Source organism: Diachasma alloeum, unplaced genomic scaffold (genome assembly GCF_001412515.2).
Source record: "Diachasma alloeum isolate Michigan unplaced genomic scaffold, Dall2.0 Dall_scaffold_00423, whole genome shotgun sequence".
NCBI lineage: Eukaryota > Metazoa > Arthropoda > Insecta > Hymenoptera > Braconidae > Diachasma > Diachasma alloeum.
Genome location: NW_021680562.1, coordinates 162,958 through 187,295, shown reverse-complemented (window position 1 = coordinate 187,295; position 24,338 = coordinate 162,958). Strand labels below are relative to the sequence as shown.

General features: G+C 38.5%; 1 protein-coding gene across 1 annotated transcript in view; it reads right to left on the bottom strand.

The window, feature by feature from the left end:
- Positions 1-24,338, bottom strand: part of LOC107042143 (neuropeptides capa receptor) — a 127,543-nt gene that overhangs the window by 71,261 nt on the left and 31,944 nt on the right. The window contains exons 2-3 of the mRNA XM_015263047.1: positions 10,631-10,830; positions 10,364-10,549 (exon numbers count right to left, since the gene is read on the bottom strand). Of these exons, the coding sequence (XP_015118533.1) occupies positions 10,364-10,549; positions 10,631-10,830 (386 nt within the window). The remainder of the gene's footprint in view (positions 1-10,363; positions 10,550-10,630; positions 10,831-24,338) is intronic.

Genomic DNA, 24,338 nt, shown 5'->3' with positions numbered 1-24,338 from the left:
GTGTGAGAAGGCATGGAGGTATCTGTTTATCAACTCACAATATCCGAGCATGAAATTCACTATGGAGGTTGAGGAATAGAAATCCCTTCCCTTCCTAGATGTCCTAGTGCATCGTAATGAGGACGGAAGTCTTGGTCATCGAGTCTTCGGAAAGCCTACAAATACAGACAGATACCTCCATGCCTTCTCACACCGTCACCCTTCTCAAAAGAACTCGGTGATAAGCTCTCTTATGTACCGAGCTCTCACTATTTTCCAGCCTGAATACCTGGAAGCCGAACTTCAACTCCTGGATAAAGCATTGAATAACAATGGATACCAGAGCAAACAAGTCCACCGTGTTTTGCACAGGCTGAAAAATAAGAACTCAGCTTAAAGTGAACCTGCTGATAAAGTAGAACATCAGAAAACGGCTGTTCTCCCGTATCTTCAAGGTACGACCGATCGCATTACCAAGGTACTACAGAAGCATGACATCAGGACAATTTTCAAACCACCAACAAAAATTGGACAAATGCTCCCCAGTACTAAGGATCGGAGACCACCACTTAGTCTCCCAGAGGTGTGCAAAATCCCTTGCTCTTGTGGAAAAGTGTACATTGGTGAAACCGGGAGGAGGATCAGTACACGGATCAAAGAACATCAACGGTGTGCAAAAAATGGCCATATCTCGCAATCTGCACTGGCTGAACATTGGATGGACACTGGATACTCTATCCAATATGACAAGACAGAAATGCTTGCCAGCTCACAAGGATATTTCGCCAGAAAACATCGCGAAGGTCTCGAGATCCAAAAACATCCGAACAATCTCAATAGGGATCAAGGATACCAAACCAATCCAATTTGGCACACCGTCCTCCTGGTTTTTTAATTGACCAGCTGCTTAATTAAAAACATCTTGATTGGTTGGGATACCCCCCATCACTCTACCTACCCCCTCCAGGGGTCAGGGGGTACATAAGGACTTCCTTACAACGGGGAGCTACAGTATCTGAGCAACCTAGCCCTGATGATGCAGACTGGAATTTTTGCGAAATGTCGGCAAAAAGCTGAATCTAGACGTGGCATCCATCGGGAAGCCATCATAATGCCATTAACATATCTTTGACCGGTTTACCCACATGAGGGCTGGCGTTGTCATGGAGAAATTTTACTGGACCTTTTCCTTTGCCAGTAAATGGACGTTTTTGTTCAATTTCTTGGTTCAATCTTATTAATTGTTGACGAAAGCGATCGGCAGTAACTGTTTCGCCAGACTTCAAAAGTTCATAATGCAGTACGCCTTTCATATCCTACCATATACACAGCATGATCTTACAGTGAATATTGCGCTTCGGTGTCGATGTCGTCGGCTCGTCGGGGTTAACCCAATGATATTTGCATTTTGGATTATCAAAATAAATCCATTTTTCATTACCGGTCGAAATTTTACACAAAAAAGATTTTCTATGTTGCTTATTGTAACGATTCAGACATATCTCAAGTCGGCTATCTTTATTTTCTTGAGTCAAAAAGTGTGGCACCCACTTTGTTGCTTTTCGAATCTTTCCCATTGCGTTTAAGCGATAGGAAACGATCTGTTGAGTTACTCCAAGCTGTTTTGAAAGTTGTTTTTCTGTCTGGCAAGAGTTTTCATCCAGCAAGACTTGCAGTTCCTGGTCATCCACCCTTATAGGGGCCCCGGTACGTTCACGATCACTAAAGTCGAAATCACCTTCTTTAAATCGCTTATACCAATATTCACATGTACTTTTAGATACAATGTTGTCGCCAAGAACAGAACAAATCGATTGACATGTTTTCCTAACAGTTTTTCCTTGATGGAATTCATAGCGACTGCAGTGTCTAATAAATAGCTTATCGGTCTGTATGTTTTATTAATAGAATTTAAGGTTATGTTCATAACTCCCTTATGTTTTGATACTACATAACAAACCCCACCATATCATATGTAAGCGGTAACTTTGAATTACTTTCATGGCATGGAATCGAAGTGTCCTAAAACTTATTTGTACACCTAATATATACCTTTTCCTACAGAGAGTTCATCACATGAGTGAAGGATGTGGTCAAGTTCTAAAATATTGAAGACTAGTTGGTATTATCGAGTTGCTCTCCTGTGTGAAATTTTATTTTGTTTGATTCAATACTGTTTTGATGATGTAAAAAACGTTTTTCGCATAAAATCACATAAGTTCGTTCTATCATTGATTTTCTCATGGAAACATTTCTTCAAAATGGGGTCGTGTAGACATGCCTATTCAAATTGTCAATTTTAGAAGGCCAAATGTTTCGAGTCATATTTGTTCAAGAAAAAATCTTTTTTCTCAATTTGAAAACAAAATTTCTACAGATCCATTCGCAAGCTTACTACCAGTCGAATTGATAATAGTACATTAGAGTACAAGGGCGCAAATTTTATTTTTAACGAATGTGTAATTTACAGGCCGAGCCGAAGGCGCCTGAGTATGGTAGAGTATGCTACCATACTCTCGGCCAAGACATACTAGCACGCCCCATACGCTAGTCACATAAAAAATCCGAAACTTGAATTTGATCGATTACAATGCTTCCAGTCGGAAGCGAAAAATTGAAAATTACAATTCAAAACTGAAGTAAATCATTAAAATTGAGGATCAAAAACACTTATTTTCACAAAGAAAAGCTCTTCCAATAAGGACCACTTAATCATTGAACTAATACGACTTAAGTTCTCAGCGGAAAAATATTCTAAAGTGATTCATTCTGCAGTCAACATTCATTCGGTCAAGATTTCAGATCATGTCCTGTTAATCATGAAATATTTGTGAATATCTGTTCAAAATCTGGCCTGCTTTTTGGGCCAACTCATTTCCCCGTTCCTTACGGAAATTCCCGACCATCGACGAGCACGCACGTAGTCGTGAGCGTGTTCCACGGTGGTCAGTACACCATCGACTCTCATCAGGAACGAATCACAGAAAATTATCCGGGCACACATCGGCAGAATTATCGGGAAATTCATCGGTAAAGTTATCGAACACCATCATAAATTATCCGGTCAATTATCAAAATATTCCGTGATTATACAGTCCACTTCGGTAAATCAACTATTTATTAGAAATCCATCGAGTGTATTTTTCAGTGCACTAAGTTTTTAAATACAGTAACAATCAACGAAACTCATCTTAATTTATTCTGCGGCAATCCATCCCACTTCACTTTTCTTCCCGACCTCTCTATCATCAAAATCCCATAAGATTTTTAACAATGTTATTGAGATAAAATTATCGATTTCAAAATAATTGCACATAATATTAGGTCATCCCTCTTCTGGTGTCACCTTTTTCTTTTCAGGTGACATGGTATTGCCCCATCTGAAGAAAAAAATAGTAACATGATAGCATTGCTCATTCAGTATAGCAGTATCGTATACTTTTCGTTTTAATTACGTTGCAGTATTTACGATCGAGAAATGGAAAAAATCTGTGAGTGTAGTGGAGCAACGAATATTCTTGAAATTTTGTCCCTTATTACATTACTCTGCAGGAGTTGCGCACGGGTTATTAGTGAAATACAACGCTGGTTCAATGCCCATAAACGAGGTCGAACGTCCTCTGAAGTTGAGGTGTGGGTCCCTCGAACAATGTGAGCAAATAGATGAGAAGGGAGAGATAGAATCGCAGAAGCTCTTCGTCAGTCACCTAGAGTGAGTGTCAACGATCTTTCCACCCAACTTGGTATTCCTCATTCGACTGTGCATAGAGTACTAACCGAAGATTTAGGTCTGGTCAATAAATTGGCAACATGGACACTTCACAGTTTAACTGACGATCAAAAAGAATTTCGATATGAATCTGTACGTAGCAACTGGGCGTGGTATCGTCGTAAGAAAAATATACTTTCGAGGCTCCTGTGTATAGATGGGAGTTGGGTCGAATTTCATACCCCTCTTCAAAAACATCAATCACGATCTTGAGTGGAACCAGGTACGTCAGCGCCAAGATTACAACGTGCAGAACTTCAAAAATGGAAGATACTGTTGATAGTTGCAATGGATATAAGAGGGATCGCTTTTTGGACGATTTATGCAGAAAATATAACTATGACATCTGAACGTTATAAGGCGTTTTTGGAGGGCAATATTCTCAAATGGGCACAATAACATCGCATAACAAGTCCCCTTATTTTACACGATAACGCCAGACCACATAATGCACACATAGTTCGGCAGTTAATTGACAATGAAAGTTGGGTAGATCATTTCCACCCACCGTATTCTTCCGATATGAATCCGGGTGATATCAATTATTTTGGTCACGTAAAGAGGGAATTGTCAGGCACTCATTACAACAGCAAAGAGCAGTAAGATATTAAGTTGCATAGGATTATTTCCATTTTGAAAAAAAATGGAACTCTATATGGTATTCGAGAATTGCCAGCAATCTGGGATCGCGTCGTCAGTAATGGAGGAGATTGCTAAATAATATTATGAAAGTATCATTGTATGTCGGTTATCGCTTGTTAAGATATAAGAAGTGGGATGACCTAATATTTAGAACAGGTAGATCAATTTTTAAAACAGGAATAGCATTAATTCAAGAATAACATGTTCTTCTTGGAAGACCTTATGACCAGAAAGATGATTTATTTGAATGAATTACCTGGATTTATTCAGACACCTTGTAATAAACCTTCCATTCAAACTCAAATTCAATTTTCATTGACAAGTAACATCTTTGTTGGTTAAAAATGAAATCATTATTTAGATGGTGAAGAGAACTAATTTATTAACATTTAACAATCCTCTATTTGAAGCGATTAAATCGTTTATTCAATTCTTATTGATGATGTACGTCTAACTTATGCACTTCAGCATGTAATATCGTATATAGCGTATCGTTGAAACCTTATTAAAGCAAATGTATGAATTTCGACTAGAAATATTGTGAAAATGAATTTAAAAAATTTAAATACAGTTGTGACGGAATTTTGGGGATATTCCACCATCTGTACGTGAGTTCCCCGGACGGAAGGAAATAAACGGAAATTTTATTAAATAAAAGTGTAAGGAGTGAGTAGATAATGAATAAGTCTTAGTAATAAGAGAGAGAGAGTCGCGATTTGTGTTCCCAAAATTAGCACCCCTACCGTAGAGAGATGCAATATCGTTAGTCTTTCATGGACATTACAACATCAGCTCCGCGGAAACATCAAAGTTCAATTCAAATGAAAATATAAAACAATTAATTGATAGTATCGATCCACATTAACAACGAATAAAATTTGAAACATTGCATTTTGAGGAAAAATAATTTAGTCATTTATCAAAATTTCCAGTTAACGTTCAGTTATTTTGGGATTTAGGGAAACTACGGTTACGGTTACAGTTACGGTTTAGGGAAAATTTACGGTCATTCGTATTTACGGTTTTATCTATTTAATTTTTTTATCTACGCGAATTCTGAGTAGAACGAATATCTACTGTGTTTCGTGACCGAGATAGTGAGCCTCCCGGTGAGATCTCATTCATCCCGTTGGGTGTACGTTACTGATCGCCAAGGTTGAGCTGAAATGGTCACGCTCCCTGGCTTACGCGTTTCGTGAGGTTATTGGAATCACTCGTACGGTTAAAAGGCCATGTAGATGAAACCAACCCACTCAGCTACAAACTGAGAAAAAAATTTATTCCTTCCAAGAAAATGTTATTGGTGATATCTTTTTCATACTCTTAATAGAAGAAAATATCTCTTTTGGAACGTATTTCTCCAGGCCAGTCATTTCCAGGTGTTCCGAAATCAGTTCCAAGCGTGAGAATTATGGTGATCTATAAGAATATTCTTCTGCATATGACCTCGAAGAAACTCCAATAATAATTATTAACATTTGGAATTATTCCAATTTTCTTTACCTGAGAAAATCGCCAATTTGTAAAATCCGGAAGATATCGGAGAACATTTTGTCAAGGTCATATGTAGCATTATAATCAGATTGTTCAACATCACTGTAATTTTTGAGGATAGAGTTGGACTCTCTGAAAATGACTGTCCTGGAAAAATTCGTTCTGAAAAAATATTATCTTCTGACGAGAATATCAATCCTTGGCAGGAATAATTTTTCCTCTCAGTGCATGGATCGCCATGGATTACTTACGGTTATGTTTCTACGGTTTCGGTTATGTTGATCTCCCAATAACTCCTGGGAGAGTGACAGTAACGAAAAGTGCACTCAGTCAGGCGAAAAGTGCATTCGCGTGAAGATAAGGCGAACAAGGCCTTTTCTTCCTATTTCTGAGTTTTCTCTGGTTAAGAATAATGGTTTTTTAAATAATATTTATCCATGGTATATTCTCTCCCCTCTGGAGAGAAGTGCACTTTTCAGTAGTGAGCCCAAATTGTTTTACTCCAGAAAAGATGCACAGGCCTTCGGAATAATCGAGGTCAAGATGCATCCGCCAAAACTGGCCTGGATGAATGAAAATGCACCAAGGAGGGCATAGAATGGTCGCCAGGACCTCCGACCTCTCTCTGAATGTCCAGCAACCCAGTGAGTCCCTTTTCCAGTGAAAAATTACCGACTAAACCCGCGAGAGGCAGTTGCGCATGGCTCTGTTGCACGAAGTGACGCCGTTGTGCCCTCTCTGACAATGAGAGACTTTGGAGAACCATTAACCCACCATTCGTATGCTTAATTAGTTTCTCATTGGTCTCAGAGGGTTCATGAAGTATTTGAGGCCAGATTAAGGGCATAAGATGGGAAGAACGCATGGAAAGAAGTGCACGCACGCTCTCCATGCGTCATGGATATGGATGCAGTGCACATGGCGGGATAATTCTTTATCCGAGCGAATTGCACCCTCAATAGAGTGCTCTTCTAGCTCAGTAAAGTTCCCCAATGAGTTAATTGATTAATTTAAGGCTTCTCATTATCTCGAGACCCCTGAAAACCGAAAATAAGTAGCTCGTTAGTTTCCTGAAATTGAGGTGACGCCACGACGCTCATGGTGGAGATCATGCTCGAAGCTGGAGGCACGATTGCACCTTTTGAGTGGCATATTGCTTCCCCAGAGTTTTCTATCATTTTTATTTTGGTTTAACCGTGATAATTCCACGGGTTTCCGTCACGAAGGATTTCCACCTGTCGATAGATCCTCCTGCATTCCAGCTACTGGACAGTGCTGAGTGATCATCGGCGAAGACCTTTCCAGAACCCCTATATTTTCCCCTTCGCGCATATCTCTCACTTAAAAATTACTCGACTACTCTCACTCTCGATAAATGAATTTTGTTAAATGAAAATTATAGATTTTGCGATTGTATGTGAATCACGTGGGTAAATTAAATGCAAGGTATTTTTCCATTCAACTAAAGTTTCTCGATTTTTACATTTCCCGATTTTCTGGATGATTAAGGGACTTTTAATTCGGCTTTCTTTCTGTTTGGATTTCTTGCTGTCTCATTACATTTGCGACCCCTTTCCTAAGACCGAGCGACTGATCCCACCTCGCTCTCCGAATTTTCACTCGAGCTACCTAAACATAATTCCGCAACCTCTTCATCTGATTTTCCCAATCCCAGTTACATTTTTATTTTTCCCGTTTCGTTCCCTTATGTCTACGGTTGCGGTTTTCTTGATTCCGCGTTGCCAAAAATCGGCTGGCGCCCAACGGGAGTTTCTCGCAAAAGTAGCTGGCATCCTTTTTTTAGTTTTGGTTTCGGAGAATTTTGGAGAAATTGGAGCGGAAGAGGCCGAAGGTGACAAACTCTGGCTGTCTTCGATTAAGGATTTTCTGCGGATGGAGAATTTGGGTTCCGTTTGATTAATTTTGGAAATCGCCGTCACAGAGTTTTACTGATTACGATGCATCATTTTTCTCATTGCAACCGTATTGAATTCAATTACAGTGGATAGAAACGAAAATGTCTCAGAGTTCGAATTTGTTTCTCGGTTTTTCAGAATAAATTTCCTTGCAATGAGCGGAAATTTTACTTATTTCTGGGAGTTTATACTTGCTAGATATTAATGCGACAAATTTTTCAAAATGAGAGATTTTTTCCCGAAAATGAATCCCTTTTATTCGCGGTCCTGGAAACTATTAGGTGTGTAACTTAATTTTTACAGATTTTTCAGTAAATTTATTTGATATAAAAAAATAGAGAACAACGAACTTAATCTTGGAAATATTGTCCATCGTTTTCTATGACCCTGCGCCATCTCTCAAGTAACATTCAAATGCCGTCGCGAAAGAAATTTGCAGGCTTCGAGGCGATAAAGTCCTCGACGAAGCGTCCAGCGTTTTAATTTTTTTATCCACTAAGGCGTGCTGCATGGATCGGAACAAGTGATTGTCGGATGGGGCCAAGTCTGGTGAATATGCCATGTGCGGGAGAATTTCCCATCCTTAGTTCAAGAGGGTCTTCTGAGTCGTGCAAGCAACGTGAGGTCGAGCATTGTCATGCAGCAATATGACTTGCCTGATTCCTTGCCCAGTAAATGGCTTTTTCCGAGTTCTTCGCTCAGTTTGTTCAGTTTTCGGCTGTAGCGTTCCACAGTCACCGTCTGACCTATTTCCAGGAATTCGTAATAAAGCACCCCAGATACACAGGAGAATCTTCTTTAAGTGGATGTTCTGTTTCGGCGTCGATGTACTGAATTGTCCGGGATCTACCCACGACTTTTTATGTTTCGGATTCTCGTCAAAAATATCCTTTTCATCACCCGTCACAATTCTCCACAAAAAGTCCTTTTTTTATTGCCGGATAAACAGTGAAATGCATGTGTTCATACGTTGACCTAGGTTCGGTCAACACATGTGAGACCCACCTTCCAAGTTTTTGGATTTTTCCCATTTGACGCAAACGCTGAGAAATAGCTGTTCGGGTGACTCCTAACTGAGCTGCTAGCTCTTGTTGCATTTGCGTTGAGTCTTCACCCAGTAGAGCTGGCAATTCCGAATCTGTAAACTTTCGAGGCTGTCCAGGACGCGGCTGGTCAGTCAGATCGAAATCACCACTTCTAAAACGTTTGTACCAATAATTACACGTTTCATAAGATACAATGTCGGCACCAAGAACACTACACATTGATTCCCGTGCTTCAGAAGCATTTTTTCCGTGTTGGGATTCGTATAAAATGCAATGCCGAATGTGCTGTTTATTAGTTGCCATCGTAAACTCTGCTATTCTGAAAGGTTATGTAACTTACATAGACTTGTCGTTCCGTGTTCTGAAACCTTTTGTCCGATCCTTTCAAAACCAGAAAAGACCACGAATATATTCCTATTTTAAATATAATTTTAAGCTCGAAGAAAAAATCTGTAAAATTTAAGTCACACACCCAATATATTTTTTGTTTTAAGAAAAAATACCAATTGTTTGTCACTAGGCCCGATAAACCGTCAATTTCACCTAGCTTTGCTCGATTAAATCGCGGTTTTTGGGCCTAATGACAATACGTATCATTCGATACGCAGCCAGGCAGAACTTTTTAGTGTCAAAATATACAATTTTTGCTAACAAATGGAAGCATTGCAATTATTACATTTTCACATTCTTTCATTTTGATTGGAAATGATGTAGAATGGTCTGATACGTAAAAATACGAAGTTTGGCGACCATGTCTGTATGTGACCATGTCCACCGCCACCTTGCCGGTGGGCAATTTTTAGAAAATTTAGTAATTAAATAGATAAAGTAATTAATAAGAATCTGCAATTTTGTCAGATTATGGGTCCTAATGAGGACTAACTCTGTGCAAAATTTCAGCCCGATCGATTTAATGGTGTTGCAGTAAAAGCGATTCGTTTTTAAATCGGTTTCCATAAATATCTTCAAAACTAGTGGACCGGTTTCGATTGTTTTAATCTACCATATTCATCTCGAGGCCTTCTATTGAAATCAATCAAAACATATATACTCGTTCATACAAAGTTTTCAAAATATTTCCGTTTTTCAGTTTTTTCATAAAAAAAACTTTGTAAACACTCTAGCTTGTGCAAAAATCGAGATACCAACTTGAAATTTGGGTAGAAAATATGTATACCTGCTCATATGAAGTATTCGACACATTGGAATTCTGATAGCACCCATGGAGGTGGCAGTAACCATCTGAATTTTTTGCTGCTAGTTAGTGTTGTGAAGCTATAAACGTTTGTAATATTTCAGATCATTCGGAAGCCGGTCATCAATGTATTGATGGCAAAAGAAAATAAAACATCACTTTGTGACATGCTCACTGTCAGATGGCGCGCTGTCCTATGCTCGCTGTCCCCTGCTTGTTTTCTTAGTGTATTGTTCCAATTACAAGGAAGACTTACTTAACATCCTGATAATACTTCTTCTAGACTGAACTTGACGTGAATCCCAGTGTGCGGAAGATTCACCTGTTCTTGTTGGAGAATTCCTCGTGCTTTTCCTTATCTTCAATCCCATTCTTGTGTACACAATGAGAATGATAAGCATTGGGATGAGAAAAAATACCACACAACTCAACTCGTACAATGGGAAATGGGGCATGTCAGGAAGGAGCATTGCGCAAATTGCAGAGTTGGCAGAATCAATTCCAGAATCTAGATTTTTAATTAAAAAAGCAGAAAAAAATCATTTTTGGGTAACGTTTTTTTTACTATGGAATCTATTGTTGTACATACCTGGAGGATATTCAACGTAATTGACTTTTGTGTAAATTGCGAACGGAAAAGCTGAGATAATGGCTATCAACCACGCAGTTAGGATAATCATAATCGGCCTTTTTGGTCCACTCATAGAATACGTTCGTAGCGGATGGCATATAGCCAAATAACGTTCCATTGAGAATGCAACTATTGTGAGCACAGAAACGTAAGACGACCTGGGTGGTACGAAAAAAAAACAAATGACTTCAGTAATATCGAATTATCAATCAATGAATTTGAGAAGATCCATTGGAGTGGAGAAAATTTCCCCTTATTGAAGTTGAATGAATTATTCCATTTGAAATGAAAACTAAACTTAAAACGTTATTCAACTCAAACTTTATTCAACTATAAACTTTATTTACTCATCTCTTTTACCCTAAACAAACATTCCACTTTTTCACGCAGAAAGAAATCTCAGAAAATTGACTTTGGGTACATGGTGCAATAGACTCATTTTGACGATCCCTAAAACATTTGGGTACGAGCACTAAAATCTTTCCTGCGCGGTACAGTCTTCATCTCTCACAACAAAGTTTTTCATTTTTTCCGTGACCCGTACAATCAACCCATTATACCGTCCTTCATACTCATTTTAATGGTATTTTGCTCTCGGTACAAATATCTCCTTCAAGATACTTTGTAAATGACGATATATATACATATACCCAGGTAGGAATCTCCAGTGTTGGAAAAACGGGCCACGTGTGGCAAAAGCCTGGACACCGAAGTTTGGTCCGAGGTGGGGGCACGCTGGAGCTCGATAACTAGGCCTAACGAGCCTCACCTAGCGGTAGCCTTGAGCGTGGTCATTGAACTACAGCCGTTGGTGTAATTATGAGAGTTAATTGTTAAGGGTGAGCTAATGAGAATGAAATTATCGGTGTGAAATCATAAAGGTAAAATCTGAAGAGTAAAATTGTAATGGTTGCGTTCCATACTACTTCAGTTAAATCAAAAGACTTTTTTTTTTCAAACTTCAAGAAAAATTGGATATATTCTCGATTTATTCCATGCATGCCTTGGATGGCTATTAGAAAAAAAAAAAATTTTCGAGTTATGCAAAATTAAAATTGTAGGTTGAGCCAGGGGAGTCATTCGCAAAAAAATTATAACTCGATAAACATGAATTTTATCAAAGAAGTGCAGAAAAACTTTTTCATTCAAAATAGGTGTAAGTTTCAGGGAAAAAATCCAGACTCGAAAAAATTGAATTCACAATGAATTAATCAATAAAGAAATTGAAAAATTACCAACAAATCATGAGGGCAGGTCGCGAAAAAATCGAAAAAAATATATGTTATATAGTCAGTATCGAAGAATTGCCGCTATAATTGGCGTTCACTAATCTCCAGTAGTTCTCGAGATATTGAGTTTTTTATGAAACTACGCTAGTCACAGATTTCCCCCGATACACGCCATGTTACGGAAACGTGCAATGAATCATATCCAATGGGTTCTTAGCGTGGTAGTTACTATCAATTTCATTATTCTGTGCCAATCAGAAGATGCGGTAGCGTCTCCAGACAAATACGTACCGACGGAGTTACCACGCGCACCCTATACGGCTGAAGATTACGGCAGAGTTACCTATCGCACTTCTATACGGCAGAATAAAAGACGAATGAAATGATGAAAAATAAAATTGACATTTTTCCAAAAATCGCACTTGGAGATTTTTTTTTCTCTTTTCATACTTAATTTATGATTATGTTCAAATAAACCACGAAAAGAATGACGGTTCTAATCATTTTCTATCAGTTGAGGGGACGGGGACAAGAATCTAATCCTTGCGAAAATTTTTAGTAGACAGGGTATAGTGGTGTGAGTAAGCTCATAGACGCGTTGTGGGATAATATGTGCATCACACCGATGCGAAGGGTGGATAGGGTACTAGTATGATTGCACACGGATTCACACCGGCAGTGAAAGAAACATGTGTGAGTATAGCGCGGACGGATGGCGCTACCGTGGGCACGTTTGGTACACGCGTTGGCGTCCATTTCGTGGACTTGTGCCATAACGAGGTTCTCGAACTGTAGTACCGGTTGACAGCTTAAGAAAAAGTTTACGTATTGCAAAGAGAAAACAATTAAAAATCACCTTTTAGAAAAAATTCCGATTCATCAAAGTTTATTTCCATTATTAAATTGCGTAGGGAAAATATGAAATAACATTCTTCTTCATCGATTGTTTTTTGGTGTCAAGAATCATAACCCCAAAGTTTCGTCATGTCTCGGTCATGCTCTCTGACAATTACGACTTTGATTCAGAAGATGAGACAGCATTCCTAGAAATTGATCTTTATCAAGAAAGTTTTGAAAATGTTAATTATTTACTCAACGTTTATTTATTCGACTTCAATGTATTAATCAAATTATGAAATTGTTCATTGATATTGCTCGGCGTTGATACGAGTTCCATAAATCTCGGTTTTACGTTGACAAAATTACTGAAATTCTTTCGTAATACATGATAAGCAACACAATTTATGTCCGAGAATTGACAGATATAATTTTATTTGCTAAAGATTTCGATTTAACACTTGAAGTACCAAAATAACCTAACAACGAGTGACATCACTGTTGTGAATTCCCTCTCTAAAAATATGAGTAAAAATTATCCAAGTGAATGAAAGGTAATTAATAGAATAAAGATCAATTATATGAATATGTGAATTACTTTCCACTCTAGGAGAGTTTCTGACCGAGTTTGAAATATGTTGCTAAAAAATATTTATTCTTTTTATTATCTCTATTTATCGCAAAGCAGGAAAGATGAAAAAAAAGAAAGAAACAATTTTTCCAGGTCTTACGAAGGTTCAGTTCAAATCAACCAACCCCTATTCAACAGCACGAGGCTGGCTATATAAACATCTGTGGCACAAATATCACTAGACCGGATATTCCTCCTGTTATGTTGACAGTGAATTCGGATACACAACCAGAGTCACGGGTATTTCTGCCGAATGAGTTACCAATGGCATCTATAATTTCCCACCGAATAATAACTCAACAATTCCTCGTACCACTAGACTCAATGGAGAGTCCGAAGCAGCTGACTCAGAATCATCAGGTGGATCTAACCAGCGACCAATGACTAACTATCCCCCACAAGTAACTTGCGCTCACTCAAATCAGCATCCTCCACCTGCAGGACCTTCAACTTATTCAAATATGTCAACAATGACTAACAATTCTCCACAAGGAACTCACAGTCACTCCAGTGGACCTCTTGTGCCTCCAGTATCTTCAGCGTCCTCAAATATGGATGGATATTTACTGCCAGGTGCATCTTGTCAGCCCTCAATGGCCAACAATGTAGCAAAAACATTCACTCATCCAGCTGGATCTCTTGCACAGCCAGGACTTTCTGCACCAACAAAAAAAGATATACATCCACCCCCACCTCAGACTTACACATCTGAACTCCCTCTACATCCAGGATTATCAGCTTCCACAAATCATGTTGAAAATTTATCATCAGGTGATTCAGGTCAATCATTGAAAACCAATAATTCTCCAAAAGAAACCCACCCTGACCCCAATGGATCCTTACCAGCAGGATCTTCAGCTTCCTCAAATGTGGATAAACATTCACCATCGGATAGTTCTGGTTGGTCACCAATCACCAATAATGCACCACAACCAACAAACCCTCATCCAACTGAATATCCTCCACTCCCAGGAATCTCTGCTTTAACAAACAGTGGTATGAATTTACTACCAGCTCACATTCAGTCGACTGGACTAACTCCATCCCCAGGATTTTCTGGTACAACAAATAGTGGTGTACATTCAGGATCTGCAGCTTACACAAATATTGGTGAATATGCACCATCCAGTGGATCTTGTCAGTCATTAATCGCTAACCATTATTCACAGAACACGTGAGTGAGTGGACGTGCTCCCCCGACTGGATTTTTTGCTTCAAGCAATATTGAGGGACATCCACCATTGGTTTACACTTACTGGATGAGAGCCCCTCCACCTATAGGGTCTTCAGTTTCAATATGTATTGGTGCCCATCCATCACCAGCCGGATACTGTCACCCGCCGGTATCCAAAAATTACGCACAAGCACCATATCCTTACTCGACTGGACCTCCATTTGCTCCAGATTTTTTTAATTACACAAATATATCCTACAGTCACCCACTGGCCAACCATACTCCTGCGGCTGCACCTCCTCAGCTTTATAGATTTGTTGATCCATCAAACATTAATAAACATTCAGCACCAGCTGTATCTAGTAATCCATCAGTGCTTCCCAATTAAAATCAACTTATGTTGAATTAATTACAAAGTTAAGAGTGTAATATTCCACGAAGGGGCGTCGATTAAGAATGGGCATTACAAGACCATGATCAGAGATGAAAATAATCGTTCCGGATGGATAGAAATTGATGACCTGCGGGTCAAAGGACAAAAATGGTCTCACAATTCTTCTATGTTCATCTTAGAAAGGGGTAAACAGGGCATCATTTGAAAATTTCTATTGACTTTTATATCTTCTGATAGAGACGTTAAAAAAAGATGTGAAATATCCCAAAAAAAAGAAAAACATGCGTATTCGCCAAAAAAAGACAAGTACGTACCTTGGTTTGATTGATTTACTGAAACAAATTATGCTTTTGAAAAAGGTGGAAAAAAAAGATGAAATCAAAACAATGTTACAAGTACTTCATTCTGTAGCCTACAAGATCAGGGCTTTGAATCTAAGATGAGAATCGATCCAACTTCATGTTCTAAGACACGAAGCTTGAAATTATTGAAAGTTGAACAGTTAAAAAACTAACTAAAAAGGAAAGTAAAAGGGAACAAGCCAGGAAAGTTGAAAATTGAAAAAAAATTTAATGTTCAAGAAAAAAACGTGCTTGGTGCATGAGCGCAGCGGTCAACTTGGGGACATTTAAAGTGCGTAAAGTACAGAAAGAAGTACTTGTATCATTGTTCTGATTTCATTTTTTTTTTTCACCTTTCTCAAAAGCATGATTTTTTCAGCAAAGAAATTTCAAGATACATACTAATCTTTTTGTTTGCAAAAATGTAGGTGTTTTTTTTTGGCATTACTGTGATTTCATTATTTTTCAATTTTTCTCGAAAGTATGATTTTTTTCAGCAAATTCAATGGAAGGTTTGTACTTGTCTTGTTTTTTTTTTGCAAAATCGTATGTTTTTGTTTTTTTGGGAGTTATCAACATCCATATTCTTCAGTGTAAAACGTTTACTCTTGACGATGAATTTAAGATCCACAATGTCTTGTGGTATCAGATAAATAGTGAAATAGCCATATCTGATGCATGTAACATTGTACATTTGTAAATATTCCCCCAGAATTTGTTAATAAATTGATCTTATTATTTTTTAGATAATGTGTTATGATTTGAATTTGACTCACAATTGGAATCAATTGTTGACAATAGATTGCAATATATATTTATTCCCCAGACACTGGTACTAATATCACGGAGATCGTACCAAGTCCACTTACCGCATCATGCTGACATCTCCGCTCTCGTCAGCCGAGCCTCATAAAAAATTCAATATCACGGGAACTCCTGGAGATTTGTGAACGCCAATTGTACCGGCAATTCTTCGATACTTACTCTATGTAGCAAAGCTACTTTTATATTTATTTCAATGTATTGTTTTCGATCTCGGCTTAGCAACCGAATTTCGTACCGTGACACGTGTCGCCGATATATCGCCGTCCTTGTCGCAAGACATCCTCGCGACGATTCGTAATAATTCGGACATTCTCGATCGGATGATCTAATACCGTTGTCGCGGGAGCTCACTCTCGTTCCAGTTCTCATGGTGTAAACCAGAGTTACTTTCATTGTGAATAAATTCAATTCGATATATAGGCTAATTCCGAGTATTATAACTTACAAAACCCTTCTATCCTTCATCGAATCCCACAAGTGGTGAGCCCGACGTTTCTGCAACGTGACAAATAAAGTTATCGCATTAACGCGTTAGCCAGTACAGTCATAAAAATTGTGCCGTTTTCCGTTAAATTGAAGTGATTTTCGGTCGCGTGGTTTTTCGTGGATCGTTTGAGAAGCGTTGGGTTTTGGCGTAGTGCTCGTCAGTGTTCCTATCGTTTTGCGCGCGCTTTTGTTAACGCGTGCCATTTTTCGTGCATCTTGGTGCATCGTTGAGCACCCAAAGACGTTGTGCTGCACCGTGAAAATTATCACGAACAATTTGCCGTGATTAGTGCACTTCTGAACATTATTGGTAAAATCTAGTGAAAATGGGCGAGGAAGCAGACAACATTCATGCGTTGGGACGCCTTACAGTTCGTCCCGCGCCGTTCTCCGCTAACCATTCAAAGACATTATAACGCCTTCATTCCGTGTTTCATATGTTTCGATTTTATACTATTTTGAATAAGCTTAAACTACGGTAACGACGGATCAAGACGAGTAGCTGGAGAACACTGACACTCATGCATGAGGGAGAGAAGAAAGTAACCTCATGTCCAAGCATTCCGATGGCAGCGTTAAGAACATCGGGCCGACACGCAGACCTCACCTCCGCTAAAGCATCGTCGAGAATCACACAAATGCAGGCAACATCAACTCTACTACCAGGAAGACCAAACACTCCGTTGATACGAGACTTAATACAGCGATAATGGACACCGTACGCGCGGCACGGGCCAACGAGGGTGACAACCTCACCCGCAGTCTCATCGCACCTACATCGCATCACGATCACTCGGGCTAACGAGGATGGAAACCTCACCCGCTAGGTTCGCAGCGATATTCACGCATGAGGGAGATAAGAAAGTAACCTCATGCCGAACTTTTCCGATGGCAGTGTCGAGCACACCGGGCCGACTCACCGAGCTCATCTCCACCAAAGCATCAACGAGAATCTCACACTCTGGAATACGCGACGTCACATCGACGAGCGAAAGACGTCATCACCAGAGCAGCAAACACACACCTGCACACACACATACATACTAGCGTACCCCGAGAAATCTAAAATCTCTAGTTTTGCTTCGCCTATGCGTCGAATCGATGGTGGATTTTCTCAAAAGAGAGTATGAATTTTTCCTAATTTTTAGAGCGCTTTCTCCCGGCAGCAATAATAATCTAAAATTCCTGAAAAATTTCTGACCTACTGGCAGTTTGCAGCTAATGAGTCTGTGAAAAGTCAAATGGCTTTATGGCGGTCTCTCGCCAAGTAGTGTCGGTAATGTCTGTGAGGTCTGTCTGCGCTGATTTACTTAATGGAAAATTTCTCATATTTTTATTCTTCGGGTATAAAAATAATTGCATTATTTAGAGCTGTGAATTCATATAACATTTATCTTCACGGAGATAATATTTGATTGTAGTACCTCAAGACTTGCAAAAATATCCGATAATTATAGGATTATTTTTTACATTCTAAGTTTGGTTATGAGGAATATTTATGTACAATATCTATGAAATCTGGAGAATAGTCGGTAAACCACTGTATAATTATGAATTTGATAAATATAAAATATCCGGATTTATCTTTTAGCTACATAAATTGCTTCTTGAAACTCTTCAGTCGATACGAATCAATTGTCGATTTTGAAGAAATCGAATTTTCTAAAAAAACTTTCATATAATAAATAATACTATTTTCAAAATTATTAATTATTAAATATTAAATTTTTTACTTAAAATGAAATTGTAGGTATTCTTTCTCACAATTAGAATTGACCATTCGTAGAAGTCATTCAATTGAAGGGTGTGCGAGTGACCTGAAAATTGACAAAACCTTCATGAATCATCTCCACATAGTTTATAATGAGGCTTATAGCGTCGCCCGTTCTTCCCCTCTGTTTGAGGGGGTGGAGCCCCCAAGTACTTTGCACTTCTGAGAAAATACCTTCAAATAATTTTCTCGTCTGAACTATGCACAGTCAGTCGTAAGACAACTTCCGAAAAGTCAACACATCAGAGTAGCCAGTTGAAATCAAACCCACACAATATACCGAAAACACGTAAAAACAGTGAGATTCCATTGGTCGGTTTCGCGAGGTCAGGGATTCGTAGTAATAAATTGCCTACAAACAAGCAGGTTTTGGAATGTTACTTTTATTATACGAGACATAATATACCAAAACTTAATGCTCGCGAAGCGGTACAGTGTGTTGTGCGGAAAAGTGTTATTTTGTGGGAAGATGCGGGAATTGCGGTTATAAAAGAGTGCAACGCAATCAGCAAGTTGGAAAAATTGGTAAAATATTATAAAACGATCCTCAAATACGATGCCCTGAGAGACACAAATACAGCTTATAAAGTGAAAGAAATAGATTTTAAATGTTCGTTGGACAACCTTTTCGATATCGCCCATCAAAAGCAAGTGAGTGTAATGAAGAACGAAGCAGCAACAGCTTTATTGAGTTGCGGTGGCTGTTTAGACATAATCATCGATACGGAGGAGGGGACTGATTGTAGTTGACAGGAAGCCAAAGGAGAGGAAAAAACTGAGTTATTACAGCAAAGTACGTTGATAGAAACAATAAACGATAGAAATTACAAGAAAAAATCCAAACAAAAAATATTTCTTTTGCAAAAATATACAAATTCTGTAAGATGACTTTCTTTTCTTTCTTCAATATGACGTATGATCTATATTAAATTTCTTTTACGAATTTCAAATCAATAGTCGGATATTTATTTGATTCCATAGATTCATCTGGAGAAATTGCGCTGGACCCTAATAATTATGTTTTCGACGAAGAAGAAATTTCTGAGTTGCTGAATTATATGGAGGCGAATGATAGCAGTGAAGAAACGGATACCACCTATGAAGTGAAATTATCCCCCAAGAATCCTAAGCGACTCAAGATCATAATTCCTGACATCACGGCCATCTTCGACCGAGCCAAAGTTAGCGATCGTATGGCTGCATGAGTGTTAGCAGTAATTTTAATGCACGCAAATATGACTTTGGAAGACGTCCATTTGAGCCGTGAACTCTGCGTCGAAATCGCCGAGTATAGCGTGAAATGCTCAGTGATACCATCCGAGATAACGCGAAAATGAAACCACCCGACATTTTGACTGTCCACTGGGACGGCAAACAAATGTCAGCGCCGGTAAATAAATTTAAAGAAATTGATCGTCTCCCAGTTTTGGTATCAGGTCACGAGTGGCATCAACTGCTTGGGGTGCCTATGCTTGAAAAAGGAACCGGCGAAGGCCAAGCAAAAGCAGTATACCAATGCTTGAAGGAATGGGATATCCTAGACGAGGTATGCGCTATGGTGTTTGATATGACATCAAGTAACAGAGGCAATATCAATGGCGCATGCACCTTGCTTGAAGAACATTTGGGAAGGGATCTTCTGTACCTAGCGTGCCGTCACCATGTCATGGAACTGCTTTTGAAGATAGCGTTCGAATCATCGATGGAGTGTACTTCCGGGCCTGACGTTCTGACCTTCAAGAGATTCCAAGGACTGTGGGAGACCATGGAAAAAGAAGAGTTTTCCCCCGGGGTCCATGATGTCGCGGTGAAGGAAGCCATACAAGATGAAGTGGGAGTTACAATGTCTTATGTATATGAAACTGATGTACTCATATTTCCAATTGCTATCGAACCCTGAAAGTGGAAATTCCGCCATTAATTAACCAACCTCATATTTTTCTGTTTATCATATAGGATAAAACTATCCATAGAGACTACAGGGAGTTTCTAGAACTGGTGGTGATGTTCCTAGGTGGAGATTTAGCGACAGGCAGCCGTTTCCGTGCTTTAGGCCCTATTCATCATGCTAGGTGGATGTCCAAAGCAATCTACTCGCTAAAAATTTTCCTATTTAGACATTTTGCTTGATATCGCAGGAGAAATCAGGTGTGACGAATGTATGTATTTTTATTGTTCTTGCGTACCAAAGGGCTTGGTTCACGCGTTCACATGCAGTTACAGCTCCAAACTATGATTTGTTATGTCCAGAGAAGGATTTTAGCGTCGAATCGACATGTTTTAATTGTCACATTAGAATCAAAGCTAAAATTATTCAATTTTATAATTATCGGACGACGCAAAGTTTTATACTCTTAACTTTTTTTAAAATATAAGGGAAAAAGGGCTTGATTTAAGGATAGGGCTTCAGCTGAGACGAATTTCTAATCAAGATATTTGGAGTTGTAGTGGGACTCAAATTTGAATTTAAATATATTTTGTATAACTACTCGGTTTACAAAAACATGAGCGGGATTTTACAGAAATCTAGGTAGCTGAAATTCCTATCCCTGGAATGATCTGAAGGATTCAAATTTGGGTTTACAAATTTTGTTACTCACAATTCGGTCTGTTAGTTATAAATTATTGGATGTATTTGTAGATCCCTGGGTAAATCCGTAATTTCCTCACCAGCAATTNAAATTATTGAATTTTATAATTATCGGACGACGCAAAGTTTTATACTCTTAACTTTTTTTAAAATATAAGGGAAAAAGGGCTTGATTTAAGGATAGGGCTTCAGCTGAGACGAATTTCTAATCAAGATATTTGGAGTTGTAGTGGGACTCAAATTTGAATTTAAATATATTTTGTATAACTACTCGGTTTACAAAAACATGAGCGGGATTTTACAGAAATCTAGGTAGCTGAAATTCCTATCCCTGGAATGATCTGAAGGATTCAAATTTGGGTTTACAAATTTTGTTACTCACAATTCGGTCTGTTAGTTATAAATTATTGGATGTATTTGTAGATCCCTGGGTAAATCCGTAATTTCCTCACCAGCAATTAGTCGCGCTAAAGGCTATTATGGATACTTTCACGGAAACACTTTCTTCTACTCGTTAATATTTTAATGAATTTTTGGCAGTTGGAGTTGAAGATTTTAAGAGTTTGGTTGAGACTGTCCACAACGCGTTACAATAAACGAATTCCTTATTTGCAAGAAAAGTCACCACTCTCGGTTAAAGAAATTTTATTCCCGGATAATTTCAATTGTTCGTAACTTACTATTAATTCAGTACTATCCCGCGTAATCGAAGGAAGGATTGAAAAACCGGACCGATTAAATGAACTATTTCCACCAGAATTGTTACTGCTCCGTCGCTGCTTCAAGACTGTTTAATTTTGATTTTTCTGACATTTTTATATGAATTTTGGGGTCACTTGTCACATGGGCTCCAACGAGTCCATTTTTAATTGGTGGAAAATGTCGTATGAATGTTCCCACTTTTTTGATTTTCATGGGGAAGTAGTTTATTCAGTTTTTGGGGTCTTAATTAATCGGTTTTCAATCGTTCTTTCGCGTGCGAATCTTAGTATTGAGTAATTGGGGCATGCTGAGTGTGCCATTTCATCACTTTTGAACTCGATTCTGGTGTCTTTGGAATTTTTAATTGAGTCCAGTTGATGAAATGCACTCAGTTCAATTTATAATTGTGGATTCGGTTCTTAGTTGCCTGAAATTATAATATAACTTATAATTATAATCTTACATAAAATTTATTCTGGTCTTAAATTCCTAGTATAAAATTTTTGGACATTACAGCCCCCGCTCAAAATTGTTTCCAATTGCATTTTGGAAGCAATTTTGAGGAGTTGGAGTTTTAATTTTTATGTGTAATATGTATTAAGTTACTTTGCTGGATAACCGTGCACCGGGCGGTGGCCGTGAGCGGCTGGGTGCTGACGATTACATTCTTGGGAGTTCGGATTACATTATATTTCCGATTCACCTGTCAGTTTCCTTCGCTCACTCGATGACTTGTGAAGTATTTTGGATTAATTTTGTTTGTGTGCCAGGGATTTTATTCATTACAGTAAGTATTTTGGAATATTTCCTTTCCTATTTTATTCTTGACACGTGTGCAGTGGTTTATTTTCTTGAGTTCGCTGCATTTGTATGCAAACATTCGGGTTTTTTTTTTGCTATTTTATCTGTTGGTTTCTTACTTATTTTATTTATTTATGTTGTTTTGTATTTTGTGGTAAATTTTGAATTTAAAGTTCTTATGGCGGGTTGTGAGGGGGGTGTGGTGAGAGGCTTGTGTCCGTGCGAATGTCGCACAAAGAGGAGCGGTCGATGGAAACCCTCCAAGCTCTTATGCATGGGAGGTGTATTCTTCTCCATTCCTCTTTGTGCGACATTCGCACCAAGAGGAGTGGAGGATGAGCTATATATGGTTCCTCACACCCACGTGCCTGGGCTCTATCTTTTTTTTATTTTCTCTTCTCTGGGCAATAACAATTTGTTATTACTAATTAATTGTTATTTCCAATTATTTATTAACAAATTTTTAGTTTAATAATTTTTTTTTTCAAGTGTTCGTGCTATATGTATATGCATCTGCGTGTATATATATATATATATATATATATATATATATATATATATATATTTTATATACTTAAAGATTTTAAACTATTATTATTATTATTATTATCATTATCATTATTATTATTATTATTATTATTATTATTATTATTATTATTATTAGAGGAGAAGGTTGCGGAGGCAGCGGNTTTTTTTTTTTTTTTTTTATTGTATCGTATGGTTGAAAATATATTTTCCCTTTTTTTTTCTTTTGAAATTTCTAGTTCGTTGTTATCTCCTTGTTATTACCTTTATTTCTTGACTTATCTGACTTTTCTAGATGTAGTTGATGACGACAGCGGATGGTGTGTGCTGTTTCTTTTGGCGGTGGTGATGGCACTGGATAACTGGGCATCGGCATTTGCGTTATGTTCGTCAGTTCCACCGGTGTTTCGTTGAGCCTTTCGGATTTTTGGGGCTCCAATGGAGACTCTTCGTTGGACTTTCCTCTGTCTCCTGGGTTCACGACAACAGGAGGAACAGGACAGGATACCTATGATCGACAGGCCTTCTCTGTATGCGCAGAAACTGGCTGTGATCATGCACAGGGAAATGATAGTTGTGATGATGCCGTTTGTGGTGGTGAAGATTCGTTGATGATAGTCCTCTTGGTGATGGAGACCTATTTCCTCGGCTTCGTCCAAGGTGTGTTGCGGTGATTCATCGAATTCCCTGTTTTCATCCGGGGAGGGTAAGATATGTTGTTCTATTTTGCTTAGTGGAGGTAATGGTTTTACTATTTCTTTCAATATTGGTGCCATTTCTGAAATATTTATTGTTTTAAGTAGTCCGAATATGATTGGAAGCTGCGACTTGATCAATCCTGCACCTTCAATTACTGTTGTAGTAGTTTCTGCGGTGCAGTTAGGAGNCGGCTTCGTCCAAGGTGTGTTGGGGTGATTCATCGAATTCCCTGTTTTCATCCGGGGAGGGTAAGATATGTTGTTCTATTTTGCTTAGTGGAGGTAATAGTTTTAGTATTTCTTTCAATATTGGTATCATTTCTGAAATATTTATTGTTTTAGGTAGTCCGAATATGATTGGAAGCTGCGACTTGATCAATCCTGCACCTTCAATTTCTGATGTAGTGGTTTCTGCGGTGCAGTTAGGAGGCAGGTGGATGATTCCTGTACTGTTTATTGTCAGGCTTGTAACTTGCTGATTTACGCAAGTTGTTTCTAGTAGCTCTGGTTGTTTGGTCGCATTGAGCCATCCGTTTGTGTTGGTCAGCTTGGTCCATTGTTTTAACTCATTCTTCGGAAGGTTTCAGTTTATTTGGATGTTTCATGAAGTGGTGTCCGTCTTCACTTTCTAAGTACACATTTCCCTTTTCTGTGATGTCAAC